Below are 25,137 nucleotides of genomic sequence, written 5' to 3'. Positions count from 1 at the left end.
CTTTAAGTTCTTTCTTTTGTGATCTAAATCCACATCTCTAATTCTCAACCCTTTCATAGATTCCAGGCTGACATTTCCAAGATGTCCTGCAATTGGTTTAACCTACCAGGTTTAAACGTTGACCCTCCCATCTTCTACCTCAAGGCTTGCTCATCTTCCTGATTTCCTTAGTTCTGCTAATACCCCTCCCTGAATCATTCAGGTTTGACCATTGGATTCCACTTTGGCTCCATCATCTTCTCTCTCCTCTTGTCCAATCCATCACCAGGTTAAGACCTTTTCCGCTACCAGCTCTTTCTCTTTTTTAAAGTAGGAATCATCTTTTCGGATAAATTTCCCGCCCCCCTTAATACCTAGTATACAACCTTGCACAGAGCAAGTGCTCAGGAAATTTTCGTTAAAAGGAGCATCTCATTCTCTTTCTCGTCTAGCTGCTGTCAATACTTGTTCAGAAATGTTGAGTCATAATTAAAGCCAATAAAATGAAAATCAGAGCAACGTTCTCTTTTTTTCTACCCATAGCTTAAGTACAACATTTAAACCACCTGAATTCGAATCAACTGGTTAGAAAAACAATGCTGTTCTTCGAGCCCTTATGTAACATAAATTCAGTGAAAATCTGCTCAAACCAAACTCTAATTAAAGGTTTTAGCTGCCAAACAATATGTTCTGGTTAAAGCCAAGGTAGTATTAAGGAGTGTTTCATGAATAACAGCACAAGCTTTATACTTTGCTGTTGATTTTCTCATGGGGAACTCATGTAAAGGAGAGTGATACCTCCCTGTTGACTTTAACTTTTAGAAATGCAAAGCATGCTGAAATTGTACGTAATTCTCTTCTAAAGAAAAGGAAATAGCATTTCAGTGGTTTTCCTCAGTGTCTTACTGAGTTATGGTAGGGCACAATTATGTCTGTTAAATTGATTTACCAGATGGAAGGTTACATTTTATATTTAGCTGATTAAGTTGTAGGAGAGTAGAATTATATCTCATACCATAAAGATCATACGTAAAGGTAAAAATATTTTAATTAACTACATTTTGAAAGTGACTGATTAGAGGTCTAAACTGTTTTATTTCACTCCTTTTAGTTACATTGCACCAAAAGGGGAAATCGTTCTTAGAAATGGGCCTTATCATACAGTTGTTATTTGGCTTAATAACTTAATATCTCAAATGGAATCTGTTTTTAAAAACAAAAAAGTAAAATGTTCCCACTTCAGTGAGTTTTGGAAATTGCTTGCTTTTGACGCTATTTAGAATGTACAAAGTACTCAGCATTTGGGGGTTAAAATAAACGATCCTTAACTTACACACTTATGGAACGTTAACAGAAAAATTTAAAAGAGAAAAGCTACATTTTTGTATTTTTTTCTTTTTTGGATATTTTTACAAATAAGTAAATATATTAATAAAAGCTTTACTTTTTATAAAAAATTATATCTGATCAAGTGTTAAATATTAATTTTAAGGAAATTATTGTCTTGGTATTTTTGCTAAGCAATGGGCATATATCATTAATAGTTTTCTTTAATATCCTACTTCCTTACCTAAAATCAATACAAAAAAATATAGCACAGTGAAATCTGATCTAGTCAGAACCAGTATTTCAGGATATTCAGACTTCCAAAGCAATGCCAACTTTGGAATTTATTAGGCTGCTGTATTGACTTCTTATGACTCCTGTAATAAATTAGCACAAACTTAGTTACTTAAAACCACCCATATTTATTATCTTACTATACTGGAGATCAGAAATCCAAAATGAGTCTCACCTGGCTAAAACTGAGGTGTTAGCAGGGCTGTGTTCCTTTCTGGAAGCCCTAGGAGCAAGTCTATCCACTTGCTTTTGTCAGCTTCTGAGGGCCACCCACACTCTCTGGCTTGTGCCCCCCTTCCATCTTCAAAGCCAGAAATGACTAGGTGAGTCTTTGTTGCCTTGCGTCACTCCCGATACTCACTATTCTGCCTCTTTCTTCCATATGTTCAAAGGACCCTCGTGATTATATTGAGCCCACCTGGATAATCCAGGATTATCGCCTCATCTTTAAATCAGCCGATTAGCAATCTTAAATCCATTTGCAACCTTAATATCTTTTTTACCATGTAAAGTGACAGTCACAAGTTTTGGGGAGTGGGACATAGACATCTTTGTCCTGGAAGTATTATTCTGCCTACCACAACTACTTAAGAGTTTTATAGGATGATGTTTGCTAAAGCATACTTTGATTTACTACCTCTTTACCTTTTTTTGTGGGGGGGGGGGGCGTGCTGCACGGCTTGTGGGGTCTTAGCTCCCCAACCAGAGATTGAACCCACACCCTCGGCAGTGAATGTGTGGAGTCCTAACCACTGGACCGCCAGGGAATTCCCTCTTTACCTTTTTATTTGAAGTTTGTTTGAGGTTTATTTAACCAGACAATCACCCAGAGAAAATTGGCTAAATAGAAGGTATTTAACTGAAGGTCTGTCTAGAGAAGGTCTCTGGGTGACCTTAATAAATCCAAAGGCAAAATATTACCTTTTACATCATTCTCAAATAGATAATAGTGTTTCCTTATAAATATGTATTATAAAGAAAATTTATGATAAAGATAATAAAGCTGTGAATTCCATCGAGGCAGAAGTGAATTACCAAGAACATTCCAGAACCATGAAGTTTACAAAGTCAAACTTGCAAAAGAAAATAAATAATAACAAGACCTGCCCAAATGACTTGGAAAGTTTTGAAACAGGAAAAGAAGGAAGCAGGAAGCAAGTTGGCATTTGAGCTGGGTGGAGGACAAACTCCTGTTGACCAGAAGTCAGTGATGTTGAGCCACGGCAACTAGATGTATCTCAGGGGGTTCTGAAGGGCCCAAAAGACTAGTGGTTGCACCTAAAGACTTGAAATTATATTGAAGCTGATAACAGTTCTAAGCAGCAGTAATTAAGCCTTAAAATATATGTACATGACTAGACTGACCAGAAAGCCAGTAAAAACTAAACTGAACAATGTGATTCCCTAAAGAGACTAATGGAACCACTTCTACATATGACCTAATCCAGAAATCTTGCAGTCATACTGAGCTACTGGCTCCCCTTCATCTCATCAGATACAAGCTTCCGTCATTGCTTGCTCTTAGACTTCCTCTTTCTCATCATGTCTTCTGTTGTAGTTCAGTACCCGTTTAGTCATATCGCCATTCCAATTATTGACCATTCTCTGATTTCAGCATAGCCTTGTCCAGTCAACCCTATGTCTTTTTAAACTTTAAATCTAGTCTTGTTATCCTCCTACTTACATGTCAATTAATACCTCTTCTATTATGTACAAGGCTAAAGTCTTTCCATGGCAAGCACAAACTCTCTTCTTTCACCCTCCCTCCCTCACCTTCCCCCCTCCACCACCTCATTCTCCTTTGTCCTAACAGTACCTAACAGTTTGCAGTTCCATGAATAAGTCTTTCTGTTTCACACTCACACAAGCCATTTATACCTGGTTTTCCACAAGGTCCTTGCTAAAATGTATGCTTGAGTAATTCATACTCATCTATCAGTGCTCAGCTGATACATGCTTCCCTTTGTTAAGCTTTAGTTGGTGCCTTCCCATCACCCACCAGGCTACCCTAAATACTCACTACATTTTTTATGCCAGTATATATGCCCAAATATACCTGGACAATTCTCTGTGCATATATGTCTATATTAAAATTAAAATTCTCTACTTAGCTGAGAAGTTTCTTAAGGTTAATATCTATAGCTTGTTTTGTATTGTATCCCCAGCATCTTCAGAGAGCTCATATTAGGCACTGAATAAACTTCTCTTATAGGAGTAAATAAAAATATAGAATAAGATAGGAGCTGATATACATCTCTTTAGGTATTTAAAAATATGGGCAGATTCTTCATGAAATAATTTTTAAGAATTTAATTTGCAGTAATATTTTGTAGTGAAGAGATTGACTGCTTTTGGATGGCTATCACTAGGCAAGTCAGAAGAAAAAGTAAACAAAATAACAGGTTAGAGAATGATGTTATAGTTTTATGGGAATGAACTGAAAATTTTCTGATAAACATCAGAGACAAAAAAATTAAAAGTCATACAATTGAAGAAAGTAAGTTATATGGCATTTAAAATTAGACAGTGATTTACTCTATTTACTATTTATCATTTTAATCAATACTCCTGAACTCTTTAAGGTCAGGAGAATGGATGATATTGTCCATATTTGCAGGCATAAATACTGAGGCACAGCGACATTAAATAATGCTTTACCCAAATCACACACTTAGTGTGGCACAGTCAAGACTGGAAAACAACTCCAGACTCTTATGAATATAACCAGGTAAGTTCATGCTGAGAGCACAAATGTGTACAATAAACCTTAGGTTTATGGTATACTCAGGGAGTTATTAGCAGATAGGTGTTAGTTTTCTGGACCATACCATCCCGACTATAAGGTTGTTTTCTGGGAAAAATTGTGTGCTGTTCCAGCATGTGCCCCTATAAAATAACAGGGCTGCCCCAGTGCAGATCTTACCTGCTAAGATGGTCCTTGCCCTGCCATGAAAGCAGTTCACACCTATATTTATACATGTAGCTCTTATGAAGTGTGTGGGTAGAAAGTATGTTACAAGTTTTACATCCACAAATAAAACTACTTTTCGTGACATTTCTATTCAAAAGAGTATATAAAAGATACATCTAGTAGAGGAGGTGAATAAAACTATAGAGTACGCAGTGTAATTTTTGTGTATGTGTTCATAGACCAGATTAGTTCATTACTTAAAGAAGATTAATAATGTAATTAATTTTCAATTCTATTTTTCAGTATGAAATTTTAGAACTCAAGAGGACTTTTAGAAAAAAAGATATGAGTATATCTATAAATACAGACTCCCCCCAGAGTATTACATTATTTAAGCTGTGAAATACTTGTTCAGAAATAAGACTTTATTTTAAACCCTTAGGCTCTAGGTTTAAAAACATTATTTTAGAAACTGTATTGAAGAAGATTGAAACGTGCTCCTAATCAAGTTTGTTTTATTGAAGTCATAATTCAAAATTTTGCTATATTTTCAAAATACAGATTTTCAAAATTTATTTTTGCTTAGGTAAGTAAAATATTTTATATTTGAAAAAATTAAAGTGTATAAAGGAATTAACTTTGAAGGTATTCTAGACTGTATAGGATGTGGATTTTCTTGACTCCAAAACCTGGTATTTTTGATGCTTGCCAGAAAAATGAAATTCCTTCTGCATTCCACACCTGATCTATAAGACCTCTTGCCATAAAGTTCAGCATCAAGAAATTCTTAGAAATTAAAGAAGTTGAAGTTCAGCTAGTTCTCTTCTCAGCAACGTTTGAAACCTGGTCTTTTACTGTAAGTTTCCTTTCATGCTTGGCTATATGCGAGCATTCATTTTTTTCATTCAACAGCTGTTTATTGAGACCCACCATGAGTCTATGTAGTTGTTCAGTCCTGAGAGTAGACACAGGAGTAATTGTTGCATTTACTATTCCGAGTGCTATGTGTGGTGATTTCAGTGAAACAGTGAGGGTTAGAGCCGTATTGCAGTGGTTTGAGGTTAGGAAGCAGTGGTGGCAAGTGTAAAGCTACTTAAAAAAAAAAAAAAAACTTGACTGTGAATTAAAGTATAAATGCAGACAGTAGCTAATAATATCTGTATCTCAGGAGGGCTTATTTTTATTTGAATGGGAAAAATCTGAGCATGTCTACATGCTGAGAAGAAAGCCAGCAGAGAGAGGGAGTTTGAAGTTACAGATTGAGTAGCCTCTGTTAGTATTGCATAATTTAGCTAAATTTTGCTTGGCATTTAATTTTTTTAATTTATTTTTAATTTATTTTTGTTTTTGGCTGCATTGGGTCTTTGTTGATGTGTGCGGGCTTTCTCTAGTTGCGGTGAGCGGGGGCTACTCTTCATTGCAGTGTGTGGGCTTCTCATTGTGGTGGCTTCTCTTGTTGTGGAGCACGGGCTCTAGGCACGAGGGCTTCAGTAGTTGTGGCATGTGGGCTTCAGTAGTTGTGGGTCATGGGCCCTAGAGCACAGGCTCAGTAGTTGTGGCGCACGGGCTTAGTTGCTCTGCGGCACATGGGATATTCCCGGACCAGGGCTTGACTCTGTGTCCCCTGCATTGGCAGGCGGATTCTCAACCACTGCGCCACCAGGCAAGCCCTGACATTTATTTTTGGAGCTTTGTCTTCCACTTAGTATCCTTTCCCCACCCTGCTAGCATATTAAATACCCATCCCTTAAATTTGCCAGCATCTTCCCCTGGACAGGGTTGTTTCCTCTGCCTAGAACTGCACTTCCCTCCCACCTCTGCCTGTCAGGATCTCTCTGTCCCCAGGATTTCCCCTCAAGGCAAATGAATCTCTGCCTCCCAGCCCCAAAGCTCTGCTTACACCTATCACATGGCATTGATGACGGTGTGTCATTTGGTCTTGCTAGACCAGGAATGCCTAGGAGAAAAAGGCTCTCTGGTCTATCTCTGAGACAGTTGCCTCAGCACTTAACACACCCCTTTTCCCATTCATTGATTCATTCATTCAATAAATAACTAATGGGTTTAATCTATGTGGTAGGTACTGTATATGTGCCGAATAAACAGTGGACATGTGTCCACAACAGTGAACATAACTAGACATGTTCCCACTACTCATGGAACTTGCAACTTTGGTTCTCAGTATTATTTAATAGCTCTTAAACTTAATTAAACAATGGAACCAACTGAATAGAAAGTTTCATTTTAACTATAAAAAGTGATGAAATATATCTCATTATTATTATTTGCTTATTATCACTTATTATTATTTGTTTCTGTCCAGAATCACATTGTTTGATTAAAGTATCTTATCTGTTAAAAATGGCAATTTGTACTTTAAATGTCATAAAAATTTTTTAAATAGTTATTTCTTCTTCTGTTCTAGTATTAAAAACAAAACCAAAAACCCAGCCTTGAGTAGCAATTTGTGTATTCATTCACTCAGTAGACTTTTTCTGAGTGCTGACTAAGCCAGCTGAGTACCAGGCACTGTGGAGAAATACTGTGAGGAAAAGGAAACAGGATTCAGCATAGAGTCCTGCTGTTGGGCTGAGGTAACTCAGTGCCCTGTCGTGGGCTTTTGAGCTTTAGAGGTGCCTGCTCTGGCTCACGAGATGAAGCATCCACAGATGCTAAGGGAGAATGCCAACCCAGAGCTAGCAACCCTTCCATTCTAGACCAAGCTCCTGTTAACCAGGACCTCCATTTTGTTTTCCCATACTGCTCTGAGCTACTTCCTGGGACTCCATCATACTCTCTGCCCTTTATACCCACTGATTTTTTTTTCACAAGAAAGTTGTTGTCATTGTTGTTTTCATATGAATTTAATTTCTGTTTACATTGATGGAAGGAAATACAAATGGACATGTAGATTCACAATGATGTGTGCTACTGTGCTTTGAAAGCAAAGCATTGTAGATCACCTAAATGCCCAAATGTTATCAAAGGCTTAAATAAAATATTGCATATTCACATGTAAATATGGCTGAATAATATATGGTATAACCACATAATGTATTTTTAAAAGACTGTGTAATTGCTTGGGAAAAGATTCATGATAGATTTTAAAATGAAAAACAGAATAAATGTAATCATTTCAAGGAACAGATAATTACTGGGATAATTACATAGTACCTTATTAAGTGAACAAACAGGATATTATTATAAATGTAATATGATTCTCATTTTCAAATACTTTTATAAATACAACGCAAAGGATACATGAGTAGGGTATATACTCAGTTTGTCCTGTTTCCAAAAATTTCAAACATGCATGATTCACATAATCAGAGGAAAGCAATAAATGTAATTACAAAACACTTTTCAGAAGAGCACACTATAAATTGAGTAACATTTACCAATGTGCATTTTGAAGAAGAATAATTCTCTTTGAACAAATAGACATAATTAGTGTGTTCTAAATAAGAAGATGGATGGTTATCTACATTAATATTTCTGAAACTAAAAGAAGAGTATTATAATTTGTCCAGGAAATTGCATTTATATATTACCATAAATGTGGCTAGCCATTAGAAGCTAAAATTTCCCAATAAATGGTTTCTAAAAAAACTGTTTTATATGAATTACATATCATTAAATGATTGTAATTAGAAAGAGTTAGACTAGACATTTTGCTTCTCAATATCAAAATGTATAAAATCTGACTCATAACATTGAAGATTCATATTATCCAAGCCCCCAAAAAGCATAAGTTGTATTAGATTTACTATATTTTTCTGAATGCTAATTTGAAAATACATGGCCTTTGTCTAGTTATGAGATTTTTAAATTAGAGTAAGCTACAACTTTATTTTTTTTTTTTTTAACATCTTTATTGGAGTATAACTGCTTTACAATGGTGTGTTAGTTTCTGCTTTATAACAAAGTGAATCAGCTATACATATACATATATCCCCATTTCTCCTCCCTCTTGCGTCTCCCTCCCACCCTCCCTATCCCACCCCTCTAGGTGGTCACAAAGCACCGAGCTGATCTCCCTGTGCCATGTGACTGCTTCCCACTAGCTTTCTCTTCTACATTTGGTAGTATATATAAGTCCATGCACTCTCTCACTTCGTCCCAGCTTACCCTTCCCTCTCCCCATGTCCTCAAGTCCATTCTCTACGTCTGCGTCTTTATTCCTGTCCTGCCCCTAGGTTCTTCAGAACTTTTTTTTTAGATTCCATATATATGTGTTAGCATATGGTATTTATTTGTCTCTTTCTGACTCACTTCACTCTGTATGACAGACTCTAACTCCATCCACCTCACTACAAATAACTCAATTTCGTTTCTTTTTATGGCTGAGTAATATTCCATTGTATATATGTGCCACATCTTCTTTATCCATTCATCTGTCGATGGACACTTAGGTTGCTACCATGTCCTGGCTATTGTAGATAGAGCTACAATGAGCATTGTGGTACATGACTCTTTTTGAATTATGGTTTTTCTCAGGGTATATGCCCAGTAGTGGGATTGCTGGGTCATATGGCAGTTCTATTTTTTAGTTTCTTAAGGAACCTCCATACTGTTCTCCATAGTGGCTGTATCAATTTACACTCCCACCAACAGTGCAAGAGGGTTCCCTTTTCTCCACACCCTCTCCAGCATTTATTGTTTGTAGATTTTTTGATGATGGCCGTTCTGACTGGTGTGAGGTGATACCTCATTGTAGTTTTGATTTGCATTTCTCTAATGATTAGTGATGTTGAGCTTCCTTTCATGTGTTTGTTGGCAATGTGTATATCTTCTTTGGAGAAATGTCTGTTTAGGTCTTCTGCCCATTTTTGGATTGGGTTGTTTTTTTGATATTGAGCTGCATGAGCTGCTTGTAAATTTTGGAGATTAATCGTTTGTCAGTTGCTTCATTTCCAAATCTTTTCTCCCATTCTAAGGGTTGTCTTTCTTTTTGTCTTGTTTATGGTTTCCTTTGTTGTGCAAAAGCTTTTAAGTTTCATTAGGTCCCATTTGTTTATTTTTGTTTTTATTTCCATTTCTCTAGGAGGTGGGTTAAAAAGGATCTAGCTGTGATTTATGTCAGAGCGTTCTGCCTGTGTTTTCCTCTAAGAGTTTTACAGTGTCTGGCCTTACATTTAGGTCTTTAATCCATTTTTAGTTTATTTTTGCGTATGGTGTTAGGGAGTGTTCTAATTTCATTCTTTTACATGTAGCTGTCCAGTTTTCCCAGCACCACTTATTGAAGAGGCTGTCTTTTCTCCACTGTATATTCTTGCCTCCTTTATCAAAGATAAGGTGACCATATGTGTGTGGGTTTATCTCTGGGCTTTCCATCCTGTTCCATTGATCTATATTTCTGTTTTTGTGCCAGTACCATACTGTCTTGATTACTGTAGATTTGTAGTATAGTCTGAAGTCAGGGAGCCTGATTCCTCCAGCTCCGTTTTTCTTTCTCAAGATTGCCTTCGCTATTTGGAGTCTTTTGTGTTTCCATACAAATGGTGAAATTTTTTGTTCTAGTTCTTTGAAAAATGCCATTGGTAGTTTGATAGGGATTGCATTGAATCTGTAGATTGCTTTGGGTAGTATAGCCATTTTCACAATGTTGATTCTTCCAGTCCAAGAACATGGTATATCTCTCCATCTGTTTGTATCATCTTTAATTTCTTTCATCAGTGTCTTATAGCTTTCTGCATACAGATCTTTTGTCTCCTTAGGTAGGTTTATTCCTAGTTATTTTATTCTTTTTCTTGCAATGGTAAATGGGAGTGTTTCCTTAATTTCTCTTTCATATTTTTCATCATTAGTATATAAGAATGCAAGATATCTGTGCATTAATTTTGTATCCTGCTACTTTACCAAATTCATTGGTTAGCTCTAGTAGTTTTCTGGTAGCGTCTTTAGGATTCTCTATGTATAGTATCATGTCATCTGCAAACAGTGACAGCTTTACTTCTTCTTTTCCAATTTGAATTCCTTTTATTTCTTCTTCTTCTCTGATTGCTGTGGCTAAAATGTCCACAACTATGTTGAATAACAGTGGTGAGAGTGGTCAACCTTGTCTTGTTCCTGATCTTAGTGGAAATGGTTTCAGTTCTTCACCATTGTGAACGATGTTGGCTGTGGGTTTGTCATATATGGCCTTTATTATGTTGAGGTAGGTTCCCTCTATGCCCACTTTCTGGAGAGTTTTTATCATAAATGGGTGTTGAATTTTGTCAAAAGCTTTTTCTGCATCTATTGAGATGATCATATGGTTTTTATCCTTCAATTTGTTAATATGGTGTATCACATTGATTCATTTGCATATATTGAAGAAGCCTTGCATTCCTGGGATAAATCCCACTTGATCATGGTGTATGATCATTTTAATGTGCCGTTGGATTCTGTTTGCTAGTATTTTGTTGAGGATTTTTGCATCTAAGTTCATCAGTGATACTGGCCTGTAGTTTTCTTTCTTTGTGACATATTTGTCTGGCTTTGGTATCAGGGTGATGGTGGCCTCGTAGAATGAGTTTGGGAGTGTTCTTCCCTCTGCTATATTTTGGAAGAGTTTGAGAAGGGTAGGTGTTAGCTCTTCTCTAAGTGTTTGATAGAATTTGCCTGTGAAGCCATCTGGTCCTGGGCTTTTGTTTGTTGGAAAATGTTTAATCACATTCTCAATTTCAGTGCTTGTGCCTGGTCTGTTTATATTTTCTATTTCTTCCTGGTTGAGTCTTGGAAGGTTGTGCTTTTCTAAGAATTTGTCCATTTCTTCCAGGTTGTCCATTTTATTGGCAAGAAGCTGCTTATAGTAATCTCTCATGGACCTATGTATTTCTGCAGTGTCAGTTGTTACTTCTCCTTTTTCATTTCTAATTCTATTGATTTGAGTCTTCTCCCTTTTTTTCTTGATGAGTCTGGCTAATGGTTTATCAATTTGTTTATCTTCTCAAAGAACGAGCTTTTAGTTTTATTGGTCTTTGCTATTGTTTCCTTCATTTCTTTTTCATTTATTTGTGATCTGATATTTATGATTTCTTTCCTTCTGCTAACTTGGGTTTTTTTTGTTCTTCTTTCTCTAATTGCTCTAGGTGTAAGGTTAGGTTGTTTATTTGAGATGTTTCTTGTTTCCTGAGGTAGGATTGTATTACTCTAAACGTCCCTCTTAGAACTGCTTTTGCTGCATCCTATAGGTTTTGGGTTGTCGTGTTTTCATTGTCATTTGTTTCTAGGTATTTTTTGATTTCTGAAGTGATCTCTTGGTTATTTAGTAGTGTATTGTTTAGCCTCCATGTGTTGGTATTTTTTACAGATTTTTTTCCTGTAATTGATATATAGCCTCATAGCGTTGTGGTCAGAAAAGATACTTCATACGATTTCAATTTTCTTAAATTTACCAAGGCTTGATTTGTGACCCAAGATATGATCTATCCTGGAGAATGTTCCATAAGCACTTGAGAAGAAAGTGTATTCTGTTGTTTTTGGATGGAATGTCCTATAAATATCAATTAAGGCCATCTTGTTTAATGTATCATTTAAAGCTTGTGTTTCCTTATTTATTTTCATTTTGGATGATCTGTCCATTGGTGAAAGTGGGGTAAGTCCCCTACTATGATTGTGTTACTGTCGATTCCCCATTTTATGTCTGTTAGCATTTGCCTTACATATTGACGTGCTCCTATGTTGGGTTCATAAACAATTTACAATTGTTCATTTACAATTGTTATATCTTCTACTTGGGTTGATCCCTTGATCATTATGTAGTGTCCTTCTTTGTCTCTTGTAATAGTCTTTATTTTAAAGTCTATTTTGTCTGATATGAGAATTGCTACTCCAGCTTTCTTGTGATTTCCATTTGCATGGAATATCTTTTTCCATCCCCTCACTTTCAGTCTGGATGTGTCCCTAGGTCTGAAGTGGGTCTCTTGTAGACAGCATATATATAGGTCTTGTTTTTGTATCCATTCAGCCAGTCTGTGTCTTTTGGTTGGAGCATTTAATCCATTTACATTTAAGGTAATTATCGATATGTATGTTCCTATTCCCATTTTCTTAATTGTTTTGGGTTTGTTATTGTGGGTATTTTCCTTCTCTTATGTTTCCTGCCTAGAGAAGTTCCTTTAGGATTTGTTGTAAAGCTGGTTTGGTGGTGCTGAATTCTCTTACCTTTTGCTTTTCTGTAAAGGTTTTAATAACTCGGTTGAATCTGAATGAGATCCTTGCTGGGTAGAGTAGTCTTGGTTGTAGGTTTTTCCCTTTCATCACTTTAAATATGTCCTGCCACTCCCGTCTGGCTTGCAGAGTTTCTGCTGAAAGATCAGCTGTTAACCTTATGGGGATTCCCTTGTATGCTATTTATTGTTTTTCCCTTGCTGCTTTTAATATTTTTTCTTTGTATTATTTTTTGTTAGTTTGATTAATATGTGTCTTGGGGTGTTTCTCCTTGGATGTATCCTGTATGGGACTCTCTGCACTTCCTGGACTTAATTGACTATTTCCTTTCCCATATTAGGGAAGTTTTCAACTATAATCTCTTCAAATATCTTCTCAGTCCCTTTCTTTTTCTCTTCTTCTTCTGGGACCCATATAATTCTAATGTTGGTGCGTTTAATGTTGTCCCAGAGGTCTCTGAGACTGTCCTCAATTCTTTTCATTCTTTTTCCTTTATTCTGCGCTGCAGTAGTTATTTCCACTATTTTATCTTCCATTTGTGCATTCTTCTGCCTCAGTTATTCTGCTATTGATTCCTTCTAGAGAATTTTTCATTTCATTTATTGTGTTGTTCATCATTGTTTGTTTTCTCTTTAGTTATTCTAGGTCCTTGTTAAACGTTTCTTGTATTTTCTCCATTCTATTTCCAAGATTTTGGATCATCTTTACTATCATTATTCTGAATTCCTTTTCAGGTAGACTGCCTATTTCCTCTTCATTTGGTTGGTCTGGTGGGTTTTTACCTTGCTCCTTCATCTGCTGTGTGCTTCTCTATCGTCTCATTGTGCTTATCTTACTGTGTTTGGGGTCTCCTTTTCACAGGCTGCAGGTTTGTAGTCCCTGTTGTTTTTGGTGTCTGTCCCCAGTGGCTAAGGTTGGTTCAGTGGGTTGTGTAGGCTTCCTGGTGGAGGGGACTAGTGCCTGTGTTCTGGTGGATGAGGCTGGATCTTGTCTTTCTGGTGGGCAGGTTCCCGTCCGGTGGTGTGTTTTGGGGTTGTGTGACCTTAGTATGATTTTAGTTCTCTCTGCTAAAAGGTGGGGTTGTGTTCCTGTCTTGCTAGTTGTTTGGCATAGGTTGTCCAGCACTGGAGCTTGCTGGTCATTGAGTGGAGCTGGGTCTTAGCATTGAGATGGCGATCTCTGGGAGAGCTTTCGCCGTTTGATGTTACATGGAGCCGAGAGGTCTCTGGTGGACCAATGTACTGAACTCGGCTGTCCCACATCAGAGGCACGGGCCGGACAGCCGGCCAGAGCACCAAGACCCTGTCAGCCACACAGCTCACAAGGAAAGGGAGAAAACAAGAAAGAAAGAAAGAAACAAATTTAAAAAAACAAAATAAAGTAAAGTTATTAAAATAAAAAATAATAATTATTAAGGATAAAAATAATTAAAAAGTAATAAAAAAAAGAAGAGATCAACCAAACCAAAAAGCAAATCCACCAGTGATAACAAGTGCTAAAAATACAGACAAAATCACACACAGAAGCATACACATACACACTCACAAGAAGAGAAAAAGGGAAAATATATATATATCTTTGCTCCCAAAGTCCACCTCCTCAATTTGGGATGATTCGTTGTCTATTCAGGTATTGCACAGATGCAGGTACATCAAGTTGATTGTGGAGATTTAATCCGCTGCTCCTGAGGCTGCTGGGAGAGATTTCCCTTTCTCTTCTTTGTTCGCACAGCTCCTGGGGTTCAGCTTTGTATTCGGCCCCGCCTCTGCGTGTAGGTCGCCTGAGGGCGTCTGATTCCCGCCCAGACAGGCCGGGGTTAAAGTAGCAGCTGATTCAGGGGCTCTGGCAGAGGCCGGTGTGACGTTGCACCAGCCTGAGGCGGGCCGTGTGTTCTCCCTGGGAAGTTGTCCTTGGATCACGGGACCCTGGCAGTGGCGGGCTGCACAGGTTCCCGGGAGGGGAGGTGTGGAGAGTGACCTGTGCTTGCACACAGGCTTCTTGGTGACCGCAGCAGCAGCCTTAGCGTCTCATGCCCGTCTCTGGGGTCCACGCTGATAGCCGCGGCTTCTGCCTGTCTGTCTCTAGAGCTCGTTTAGGTGGTGCTCTGAATCCCCTTTCCTCGCGCACCCTGAAACAGTGGTCTCTTGCCTCTTCGGCAGCTCCATACTTTTTCCCAGACTCCCTCCCAGCTAGCTGTGGCGCACTAACCCCTTCAGGCTGTGTTCACGCAGCCAACCCCAGTCCTCTCCCTGGGATCCGACCGAAGCCCGAGCCTCAGCTCCCAGCCCCCGCCCGCCCCGGCGGGTGAGCAGACAAGCCTCTCGGGCTGGTGAGTGCTGGTCGGCACCGATCCTCTGTGCGGGAATCTCTCCGCTTTGCCCTCCGCATCCCTGTGGCTGCGCTCTCCTCCGTGGCTCTGAAGGTTCCCCCCACCATCCCCCGTCTCCGCCCGCGAAGGGGCTTCCAGTGTGTGGAAACCTTTCCTCCTTCACAGCTCCCTCCCAGAGGTGCAGGTCCCGTCCCTATTCTTTCGTCTCTGTTTTTTCTTTTTTCTTTTGCCCTACCCAGGTACATGGGGAGTTTCTTGCCTTTTGGGAGGTCTGAGGTCTTCTGCCAGCGTTCAGTAGGTGTTCTCTATGAGTTGTTCCACTTGTAGATGTATTTCTGATGTATTTGTGGGGAGGAAGGTGATCTCCATGTCTTACTCCTCCGCCATCTTGAAGGTCTCCCTCACTATATTTTTAGATCAACTAGACAAGAGAATTTACTTGTGTTCCCAAAGTGTCTTTTCATAATTGTAATGATCATTTGAACAGTTCACACTTGACAAGGAATACTACAGTGTTAGTGTAAAAGTGACTTGGGCAGGAACTACTCCAGGAAACTTAATATTCAGAAAGGACATTCAAAATAGAGTGAATGGGTCATAGATTATACCTGCTTGGTTCTAAGTGACAGAGTGTCAGAATATGGCAGCTCCAAGGTAGCCCTGTGGGTGGGAAATAGCAGGAGAAATCCAGGAGAGAGGGAGGCTAGGTTGATAAACTGATAGATATCTAGTCCAGTAGAGAAGAATAGACAATGCCAGAGAAGGGATCTGACACTGGCTATGGAAGCTTGACCTTCACCTATGATTGTAGTGCTAAACATGGAGGTGGAATTGTTGAGTATCTTAAATATTCATTAATATTAAGATACATTTCTTAATCTAGTACTTAATCTTGATAGATCATTAATGATCTTAATTAATAATATCATTAATCATTACTCAATGGAAACATCTTTCTTTTCTCCTTATGATCATATCCAATGAGAATGAAGAACTTCTTTATACCATGATACGTAGTTATTGAATTTTAGTCTAAATTACTGATGTAAAGAATATTCATAAGTTAAGATTAAAAATGAACAGAAACAAAATACACAAAGTAGGTAATCATTCTTAGTAAAAGGTGATGTATTTAAGACATAGAGTAAATAGAGTAGAAATTATAAACAGGCAAGTAAAAAAAGTGCAGAAAGTATGGAAAGTCAGTTATTAACCATAAAGTATTTTAAATACACTAAGTGAAATATCAGAAAAGAACCATCATTATTTTTGTTGTTGTTATAGATACTATTGCCCTAAGCAAAAGGAGTAAACCACTTTTAGCCTTCTATCCCTCTGTTTACATTTTAATTTTATTCGTTTTGTTTTATTTTAATATAGGTTTCGTAGTCTTATATGTGGACACAATTAAACATTCGTTTATTCAACATCTCTCTATTGAACAACTTTTTTGTGATGGCCAGTTGAGCTAGGAACTTCATTCTACCCCTTTAATCTTCCACCATGATGTATCCATATATATCCATATATATATCCATATATATATATATATATATATATCTCCATATATATATGGATATATATATCCATATATCCATATATCATCTACCGTAGATGACAAAATAATTCATGGAGATCAAAAAACTCACCCAGGTTTGCTGGGTGTTAGTACATGAAAAAGTTATCATTGAAATCTGAGTCTAGTCTGTTTGTGTCAGAGTCCCATTTGCTCCCGCAAAAGATAGTTTCCATGTTTGTATGTGTGTACATGTGCAAAAATGACACCTCCACACTCAAATACATGCTCAACACATCAATCTCTTAGTGAAATGACAAGTCTGGGCCTTGTCACTTACTGTGCCTTAGAATCCTAATTTTTTAACTTGTGCTTCTCCTACCTAACTTTTCTATTTCTTTCCCATTGTTTATTTTCATACCCACTGACACCTAAGTTCATTCTGCACCATGGAGATCAGTATGAGAAGAAAGATTCAAATATATTTAACTCCTAAGGCATTCTTCACATGTTTTCTGTTTCCTTCATTCACTTTTTTTTAAGTGAAAAGAGAAAAAGGTTTTAGTTCTCTCCTCTTTACCATTGTTTTCATTTAAATATTTATAATCAATTTTTCATGCAGTGTTTTCATCTCAGCAAACAAATGCATTCAGATGGGCACACATGCACTAAAAGCTTGCCTTCTGTTTTTGTGATTAATTGAGATGTAGAGAGTGATGGGTGTGGGGTAAAAATAGAAATGCAATTAGTGCAGCTAGGCATGAAATACATTCAAATACAAGCAGAATGTCTCCCCAGTTAGTGATCTCTTTCTGGGCTCTTGAGGATTTTCCTCCCATTAGTAAGTCACTGGAATGGAAATCTTCAGCCTTTGGGGATACCAGAGCATTAAACATGGAATTAACTCTTAACTGCAAACTGAGTCAGCTCAGTAGGTCATTAATTCTACCGCTTGGGTATATATCATGCTGAGCTTTGGTGTGTGGGCTTCTGAAATGTTAGGAGTGAGTTTATAAAGCATTGCAAGGACTAAATGATGGTTATCTATCATGCCAACCTTTGCCTTCACCACTTAGATACTAATATCTCTGGTGACTCAAAATCAGAATTGAAATGCAGGCAAAAGCTTTTGCTAAAACCAATGGATTTGGACCTTTACTTAGAAAAGTTGTATATTGTGTATTTTGAGAAAATAAATTTATGTTGCACTTTATAGAATATGTGATTCCTAGTTTTTACAAAGCTGTGTCCTCAGTTGATAAAGATATCACCGTGCCTCAAATATTATCCTACCCCAAATTGAGAATCTTTCTGCATATCTTCATAACCAGTAGAAGTTGACTAGCTTTGCTTTGAATGTTTTAAAATAAATTTCTAAGTATAAAGTGTATTGAAATATTTAATATTTTAAGCCACCTATAGCACTCCCTGATTTCTGATAATATTTCTTTTCTTCCCATACTCTTTTACATCCTCTTTGAGAATCTCCAAAAGATATTATTATCTCCTTTGATCATCCCAGTGTAGTACAGTTATTAACAACTTGAATTTACTGATTGCTTACCCAAGGTTTTTCACACTTGATGATACTGATGTTTGGGTCCAGATAATTCTTTGCTGTGGGGGCCTATCCTGTGCATTGTAGGATGTTTAGCAGCATCGCTGGCCTCTACCCACTACATTCCAGCAGCAACTCCCCATACTGACAATCAGAATATCTCCAGACATAGCCAAATGTCCCTTGATGTCACAATCTTTGCTGGTTGAGAACCACTGGTTTATCTTCTACTAGACATTATTTTGTTTGAGTCTACAATAACTTTGTAAAATATGAAGGACTGTGTTAATCAGAGTCTTGGCAGGAAACAGAACCTACACAATATGGGTCGTAGACTTTTATGAAGCGACTACTTACAACTGCTTAGGGATGTTGAGGCACCCAGAAAATAGCAACAGTGAGAAGCCAGGGCTAAAGAAGCAAGGAGAGGAAATAATGTTGCTGGAGTGCTGGGAAAGCTGAAGCTGTGGAGCAGAGCCCTCAAGAGGGAGATGAAATCAGGAAGGGACAAAGCTTCACCTGGTGATGCAGCACTGTAGCAGAGAGAGCATAGGATACCTGGTCTCTCACTCCTTAATTCTTTGATCACTAGCCAGTCCTACCAATAGGTTGAGTCCAGATGAAATCCAACCAGCAAAGAACTGGGTGATACAGTCCCAGGATTCGGTCCCATGAACTCAGAGAAAGAAGGAAATGGAATCTGTTGGAGCATATGGAGGAAAAAAAAAAAAAAAAAACCTATCTCCATTTTAACACGAGAAACTGAGATTTAGAGATATAAAGTAATTCATCCAAAGCCAAATACCTAATGCATGAAGCGGGCATTTAAAGCACATCTATTTCACTCCATGCACTACGAAGGTATCTTCATTGCTTATTTGCATGAATGAGTGGACTGATAGTAGCTGAAAGATGCAAAACCAGGACCCAGTTCTCATTCCTATTCTAATGTTCACTTTTTTTGATGTTGTCACTGAAAGATATTTAAGAGCTGTATATCCAGCCCATTCTCATAGACATGTAGGAACAAAAGCTATCTGCCCACCTGTAAAAACTTATGGAATTCTAGGTTTCATGTAGAATGTTTAAGTGGCATATGCTGATTTTCCAAGCTGTTGGCGCATTTTCATCTTGATTGCAGAAACTCGGGCCCAGCTGGTGCAATGTGTTAGGAGCAGGAGGACTGGACTGGGAATCAGGGGCTCCGGGGCCCAGCCCTGGCTCTGTCATCCCTAGTGTAACACCCCCGCCACCAGCAGTAGCAGCAATAATAAAAATTCCGTAAACCTTTTCTTCCGTTTTGCGTTCACCTAGATCTCCGCAGTTATTCTCAGGTATCTAATCCAGTGGCCACAGTTCTGTGAAGTAAGGAAGGTATCAGAGTTTCATGTTTCACAAACGAGGAGTCAGGCTCGGATAGTACTAAAGTCTCGCTGAAAATTGCGTAGCTGGGAAGTGTGGTCCCAACTCCACATATTCTCGCTGAAAACCCAGTGCCTTTTCTCCTCCATCTTTTAAATGATGAATAAGTCGGTGCACTTCCTCTGGAGAGCCAGTCTGTAGTGTTGAATCTGTTAGGCTTCATCATAAAGTCATGTCTAGATTAAAGTCTGAGACTCTGTGATTTTTGTCCTAGGGTTATAAGCAAGGTGGCAGCAGATACCAATCTGGTTAGCACATAGGGATTCCTCATTTTTTCCTTTCTGGGTTTTAGATGGAATATATTTATTAACCTACAGCTTTTCAGAGACAAAATGGGTATTTTAAAGGCATTTAAAAATAAATATATACCAGGGGGCAGGGGTGGGGTGGAATCTAAGTAAATTAATACAGTTCCATTTTTTCCCCTTATTCATGGGTAAGTTGGATGCTAGTAATTCAGACTCAGCCTTCTCTACTAAGATAAAGTGAGTTGAAGGAAGCTCTGGACTCCTGGAAGGTCTGGCAAGAACCTTAATCCTTCCCCCAGACTGTTTCCCTTCTTTGCCTTAAGGTGGGAGGCCCAGGAAGTAAGACATTTCAGGTCTCTAGTCACTGAGCTTCTTGTACTCAGTCCTGATCTCTGCCCACTTCTCCTGCCCATTTTCTACTTTTACAATATTTTCAGCACCGCCTCTTTATTTTTACTTTTTCAGTATTTTCAGGCATAGTGTAAAACACAAAAAAATTAACTTTTTTATTTTACGTAGCCAGTTCCAAGAAAATCTAGGGTTCTCAGTCCAAGGTAGAGCTAAAGAAAAAGGAAAAAGTGAAGAACAAAGAGGAAAGTAAAGTATAGAATTTTGAAGTCAAAAACAAAAAATAAATAAATGAGTAATAAAAGATTGTAAGTTCTACGTTTGATACTCTCTGTAGTTTGGCAGAATTATAAAATTCCTTCAAAGAAATCATTTTATCTGATCCAGAATTATAGCTACATTATAACATTGTATCTGATGTAGATGATTAGTAATGCTTTGGAAAAGCAGTTGTATAATTGTTATACTGTTCCTACATAAAGAAAGGTGGAAGAGCAGTATTTTCAGTATTTAGAAGATCAGAGTTGAGCTAGGTTACCTGCGTACAGATCCTGGCTTCATCCCTTTTTACCTTTGTGACCTTGGCAAGTTACTTTCCCTGTCTGGGTTTTGGTTTCTTCATTGATATATTCAAGGTGTAAATAGAATCTATCCCATATGGATTTTTATGGTTGAAGAAGTTAATATTGACAAAGCTTTTAGGACAGTAGTGGAACATAATAATCACTATGTGAACGTTAGTTGTCATCAGAAACATTGTTTCCCTAATCATCATCATCATTATCATCTCCACCAGCACCATCATAATCACCAATTTCTACTACAGACTCAATCCAATGTTTCCATTCTTCTAAAGTGTAATCACTTAAAAACCTAATAAATAATGACTAATTATAGAGCATCGCTATTTAGGATAGTTCAACCAAAGAAATAGTAACGTATATATGAATAATGTGCATTCGTATTTTGCAACATATAACCTAACTCAGAACTTTAGTAATATGACTTGGCCACCCTTCCTTTCTAATTGATTGTGTACTCACTGTATACAAAGGTTTATTCATAGTGATTCTACTTGGTTTTGTGTTGTTATACCGAGTATATTTTCCCAGGATTTCAGGTTCGAAACTACTGACAATGAAATATTTCAGGAGTCAGAATCAGACATAAATTATATGCTGCAGAGGTGTCTTCTTATTACCAGAAGTCAGCCTAGAGTCTCTAAAATCACATTAAGGTACTGTTTTTGTGGTTATTGAGTTTCACCCTTGAGAGAATTGAAAGGACTGACAATGAAGTGTAATAAATCTTACTCTGACCCAGACATACTCAGTCATTTAACTTCCCATTAACAATCCCAATTCTGCTACCTAAAATAAGTCGAAACATATTTTTTCTCCTTTTTCACTTTACATTTAGAGAAGTAGAAGAACATTTCACATATTTCATAAAAATAATTATGACATTTGTTTAATTAATTTACAGTCAATGCCTTATTTACATGCTTGGGGTTTTACTTTGAGATGAGAAGGGACTATGAAACGGGTGAGCCGTTTTTTATACACAGGAGCGATTGGCTCTCCATTTTTTAATTTTTATCTATTTTCTTTGTCTCAATCCCCAGCCTCTGAGCCCAACTTGAAGGTGCGGTCCAGGTTAAAACAGAAAGTGGCAGAGAGGAGAAGCAGCCCCTTACTCAGGCGGAAGGATGGAAATGTTGTCACTTCATTCAAGAAGCGAATGTTTGAGGTGACAGGTAATTGAGGACTGGGCAGATATACAGTAAAACATGCTGCTAGTAGGAATGAAAAAAAAAAAGTTTAGAAAAATATACCTGTTGTATATTAAAAGTTATTTTGAGGAGAAACATTTCTCGAAAGGAAATTATATTGAAAACTCACAAGTAGTTCAGTAAACCTTGCCATGCATTCACCAACTGTGTTAAACAGGAAATGAATGAAAAACAGAACTGTGTGTCAATAGGCATAACTGGGAATGCCAAAGCTCACCTTAATCTTTTCAGAAACAAGCAGTCCATTTTGGGAATGCCAACCAGGAGAATATAACTTTTAATGAAATTTGATCAGAAATTAGCAGAGGGAGGTCCAAGAAGAACACTTCCCCCATACTCAGACATGAATGTACAAAATACATCTGGGAAAATTAAACTACGTGGAACGGCAAAACCTTGACTTTTCAACAAATTTACAGAACTCTTAAATGACTTTATGTGTTTACTAGTGAACTGGGACTTATGGCAGGAGGGGGATATATTGCCTTTTATGAAGGGAAAGAAACTGTCATTTTCACTAGTCTCAAATGGAAGAGTTCTTATTTTTTTAGCTGCCTGGTTAGTAGTGGGGTGAACAGGTTAGGAAATTCAACCTGATGTCTTACAAAGCCCTCTAGTCCCATTTGTACCTGGTCTGAAATTGGAGAAGACATAGGGATACCAGAACCAAAAAGGCTAGCCAATACTGACTACTGTTTATCGAGTACCTACTTAGAGCTATGCATTGTATCTGGTCATTTCCTTTGGTTGCATCAATAAAGAAATGGTAATCTACAACCATTTGTCTCCATCCCCAAGGAAAATTATGCTTATACCAATATAGTCAGTTGGTATTATTTCTCCAAGATCAGATCTTATTCTTAGCAAGTTTTAACAAATTATTTGTTTTCTGTATCTTCTTTGGTCATGATAGTGTCTAGTTTAGGGAGACAGTATGGAGAAGATTGCAGAGGTAGAGGCAGAGGTGGAAAAGTACAGAATACTAATGACACAGTGCTTTGACAGGCTACTAGGGCAAAAAAAATGTTTAGTCTTCTATTCAGTCCTGACAGATTAATATGTTTATCTGAGGGAAAGTATTGGTGGGAAAATTTTTTCTTGAGGGATAAGAAATATTAAATAAACAATTACTTTACTAGAGTTTATTTTCCAATATCAAATATAATCACTAATTTTGACCAATTGAATTCTAAATTTAGAGTTATAGACTTTTTTTGCCAAGAAACTTATATGTATTTTAGTGAGTAAAAATCTTAAGTAAGTTTTCATAATAGAGGTCCTTGGTGGGGTTGGGGAGTTGGGGAGTGAATCTGTTTTAATGAATGTAAACAATAATGAACATATCAATTGTCTAATGTAACAAAATATAGGTGATTTTTCTAATGGGAGCGAGTAGGTTCTCTCATAACAGAAAAACTTGAAAATAGAAAAACATATACATTGCTTTTTTTGTTTTTTTTAGAATCTTATTGTTTAAGGTCATATTTATTTATCCCAATTTCTTTTCTATTTTCCTATTAATCTTTTTCTTGATCATAACTTTTTTCCCATGGTCACTTGCTCGTCCTTACCAAATTTCAGTGGAATTTAGCTCAATGCTTATCTGAGTAACAATTAATTCTCATTTGTAAGGGTTATGATTTGCTAGAGTTCTACTAAGATTTCTTTACTTGTGAAATATCATAATTTTCTCTTTCGAATTTTGTGATATAATAACTACCCTTTTCAACTGAGGAAAAAAACATGTATTTGAAGAGACTTGTACATTTATTAGACACACATTTCTGATCAATAAGCTGGGACTCATGGATGCTTTGGAAGATACTTTTAACTGGTATGTTGCAGTTATTCTAAATGTCTTTGGAGGATCTGAACTACTGGACACACAGCTTTCTTTACCTGTACTCCTTCCCCTTTCTTTGCCAGCTTTCATGTAATTAGGATGAGCTCTGTTTGGATCTTAATACTAATTATTTTTGCTATCGAGTCAGAGAGCACCATAGCATCATAGCAGTTGAATTACCACTGCTTTTCTTTTTTTCACCTCTACCTCTCTCTTCCCTGTTTCATAGGTTCAAGTGTTTGCTTTTTCCAAACCCATGCCACCTCTCTCTTCCCAGTAATTGACATGGGAACCACTTACCATCTTCCTCTTTTTCAAAGCCAAGAGTTTTCCGCCCCTCCCCACCCCCAAAGCCATGTTAATTTAAAAATCTAACATCCCTGTGCCTGCAACGTCTTCTCCTCCACTCTTCCCTTCTCCACTGACCCCATTTCATGAGCTGCTCTTATTCAAGCCCCAGTTGTGATATTATTTCTTCTCAGAGATTTTTGTCAGTGTTCCCAGAAAATCAGTTGCTACCTCCCCTCCCAGACCCTATCCAGCGTGATGCTGTAGAATCCTGTTGTAAGATTTGTTGTCTTGAATTCTAGTGCCTATCATAGTGATTTCTACATAAGGAAATACTTCTGTGTAAGTATCACATAAAATAATATAAATAACGTAATTTTAAATTGACAAGACAGAATGTTTAAAAGTAGTTTTCATTTTTATTTTTGTTTTTTTAAAGACAGGATACAGAAATGGGACTTTAATGAGAAGTCAGTGTGTAGTCATACAGAAAAGACAAGAGTTAGGAGTCCAGGGGAAGGAAACTCTTGAAGTATTTTTTTTAATGTGCATCTTCTTTGTTAAAAGAAAAGTAAACAAGAAAGAGGCAAATATAAAAGTAGACTAATCAAACGTAAGCAAGATATATAGACCAAAAGGTAGTGAGCAATATGTATTTAAGAATTTTATGATATCATTGACTTGATGAAATCCCACAGTCGGTAGGTGGCAGGATCAGAATCTGTCACCAGTCTCACATTCTTTCCATTGGTACTGCACTTCTGAGTAGAGAAATATTTGTAATAGAAAGTTGAAAGTAATAGGTGTTCCAAGGGAGGGCAAGCAACTATAGCCTGAAAATTGGGAGCTTCCATTCATGGGTGACAGATGGTATGTGAGCCAGGCTTTGAGTATAGAGGTGGGATTGGACCTTCAGTGAAGTAGGTGGAGGAAAAGGAGGATAAAAAAGCATGAAATGGGAAAGCGGCACATACGGAGAGTAGACGATTTAACTTTGAGTGCAGAGTTCAGAAAAGGCAATAGTAGGAAATAATGTTAGGCTCCATTTTGGAGCAGAGGAACATAGTGAAAGTTGTCTTGCTATGATCCATCTGGCAACACTTTAAGGAAAGTTTGGAGAGACTGACTG

General features: G+C 37.5%; 1 protein-coding gene across 7 annotated transcripts in view; it reads left to right on the top strand.

Annotated features, from left to right (window-relative positions):
- Nucleotides 1–25,137, top strand: part of HDAC9 (histone deacetylase 9) — a 1,013,429-nt gene that overhangs the window by 560,650 nt on the left and 427,642 nt on the right. For 3 of the 7 annotated variants that reach the window (XM_061198513.1, XM_061198516.1, XM_061198514.1), the window contains exon 8: nucleotides 21,710–21,841. The exons of the other annotated variants lie outside the window; for them this stretch is intronic. In XM_061198513.1, the coding sequence (XP_061054496.1) occupies nucleotides 21,710–21,841 (132 nt within the window). The remainder of the gene's footprint in view (nucleotides 1–21,709; nucleotides 21,842–25,137) is intronic. 7 annotated transcript variants of the gene reach the window in all.

This window comes from Eubalaena glacialis, chromosome 8 (genome assembly GCF_028564815.1).
Source record: "Eubalaena glacialis isolate mEubGla1 chromosome 8, mEubGla1.1.hap2.+ XY, whole genome shotgun sequence".
Lineage (NCBI taxonomy): Eukaryota > Metazoa > Chordata > Mammalia > Artiodactyla > Balaenidae > Eubalaena > Eubalaena glacialis.
Note: the sequence above shows the minus strand (reverse complement) of the source record. Positions and strands in the feature narration are given on the sequence as shown.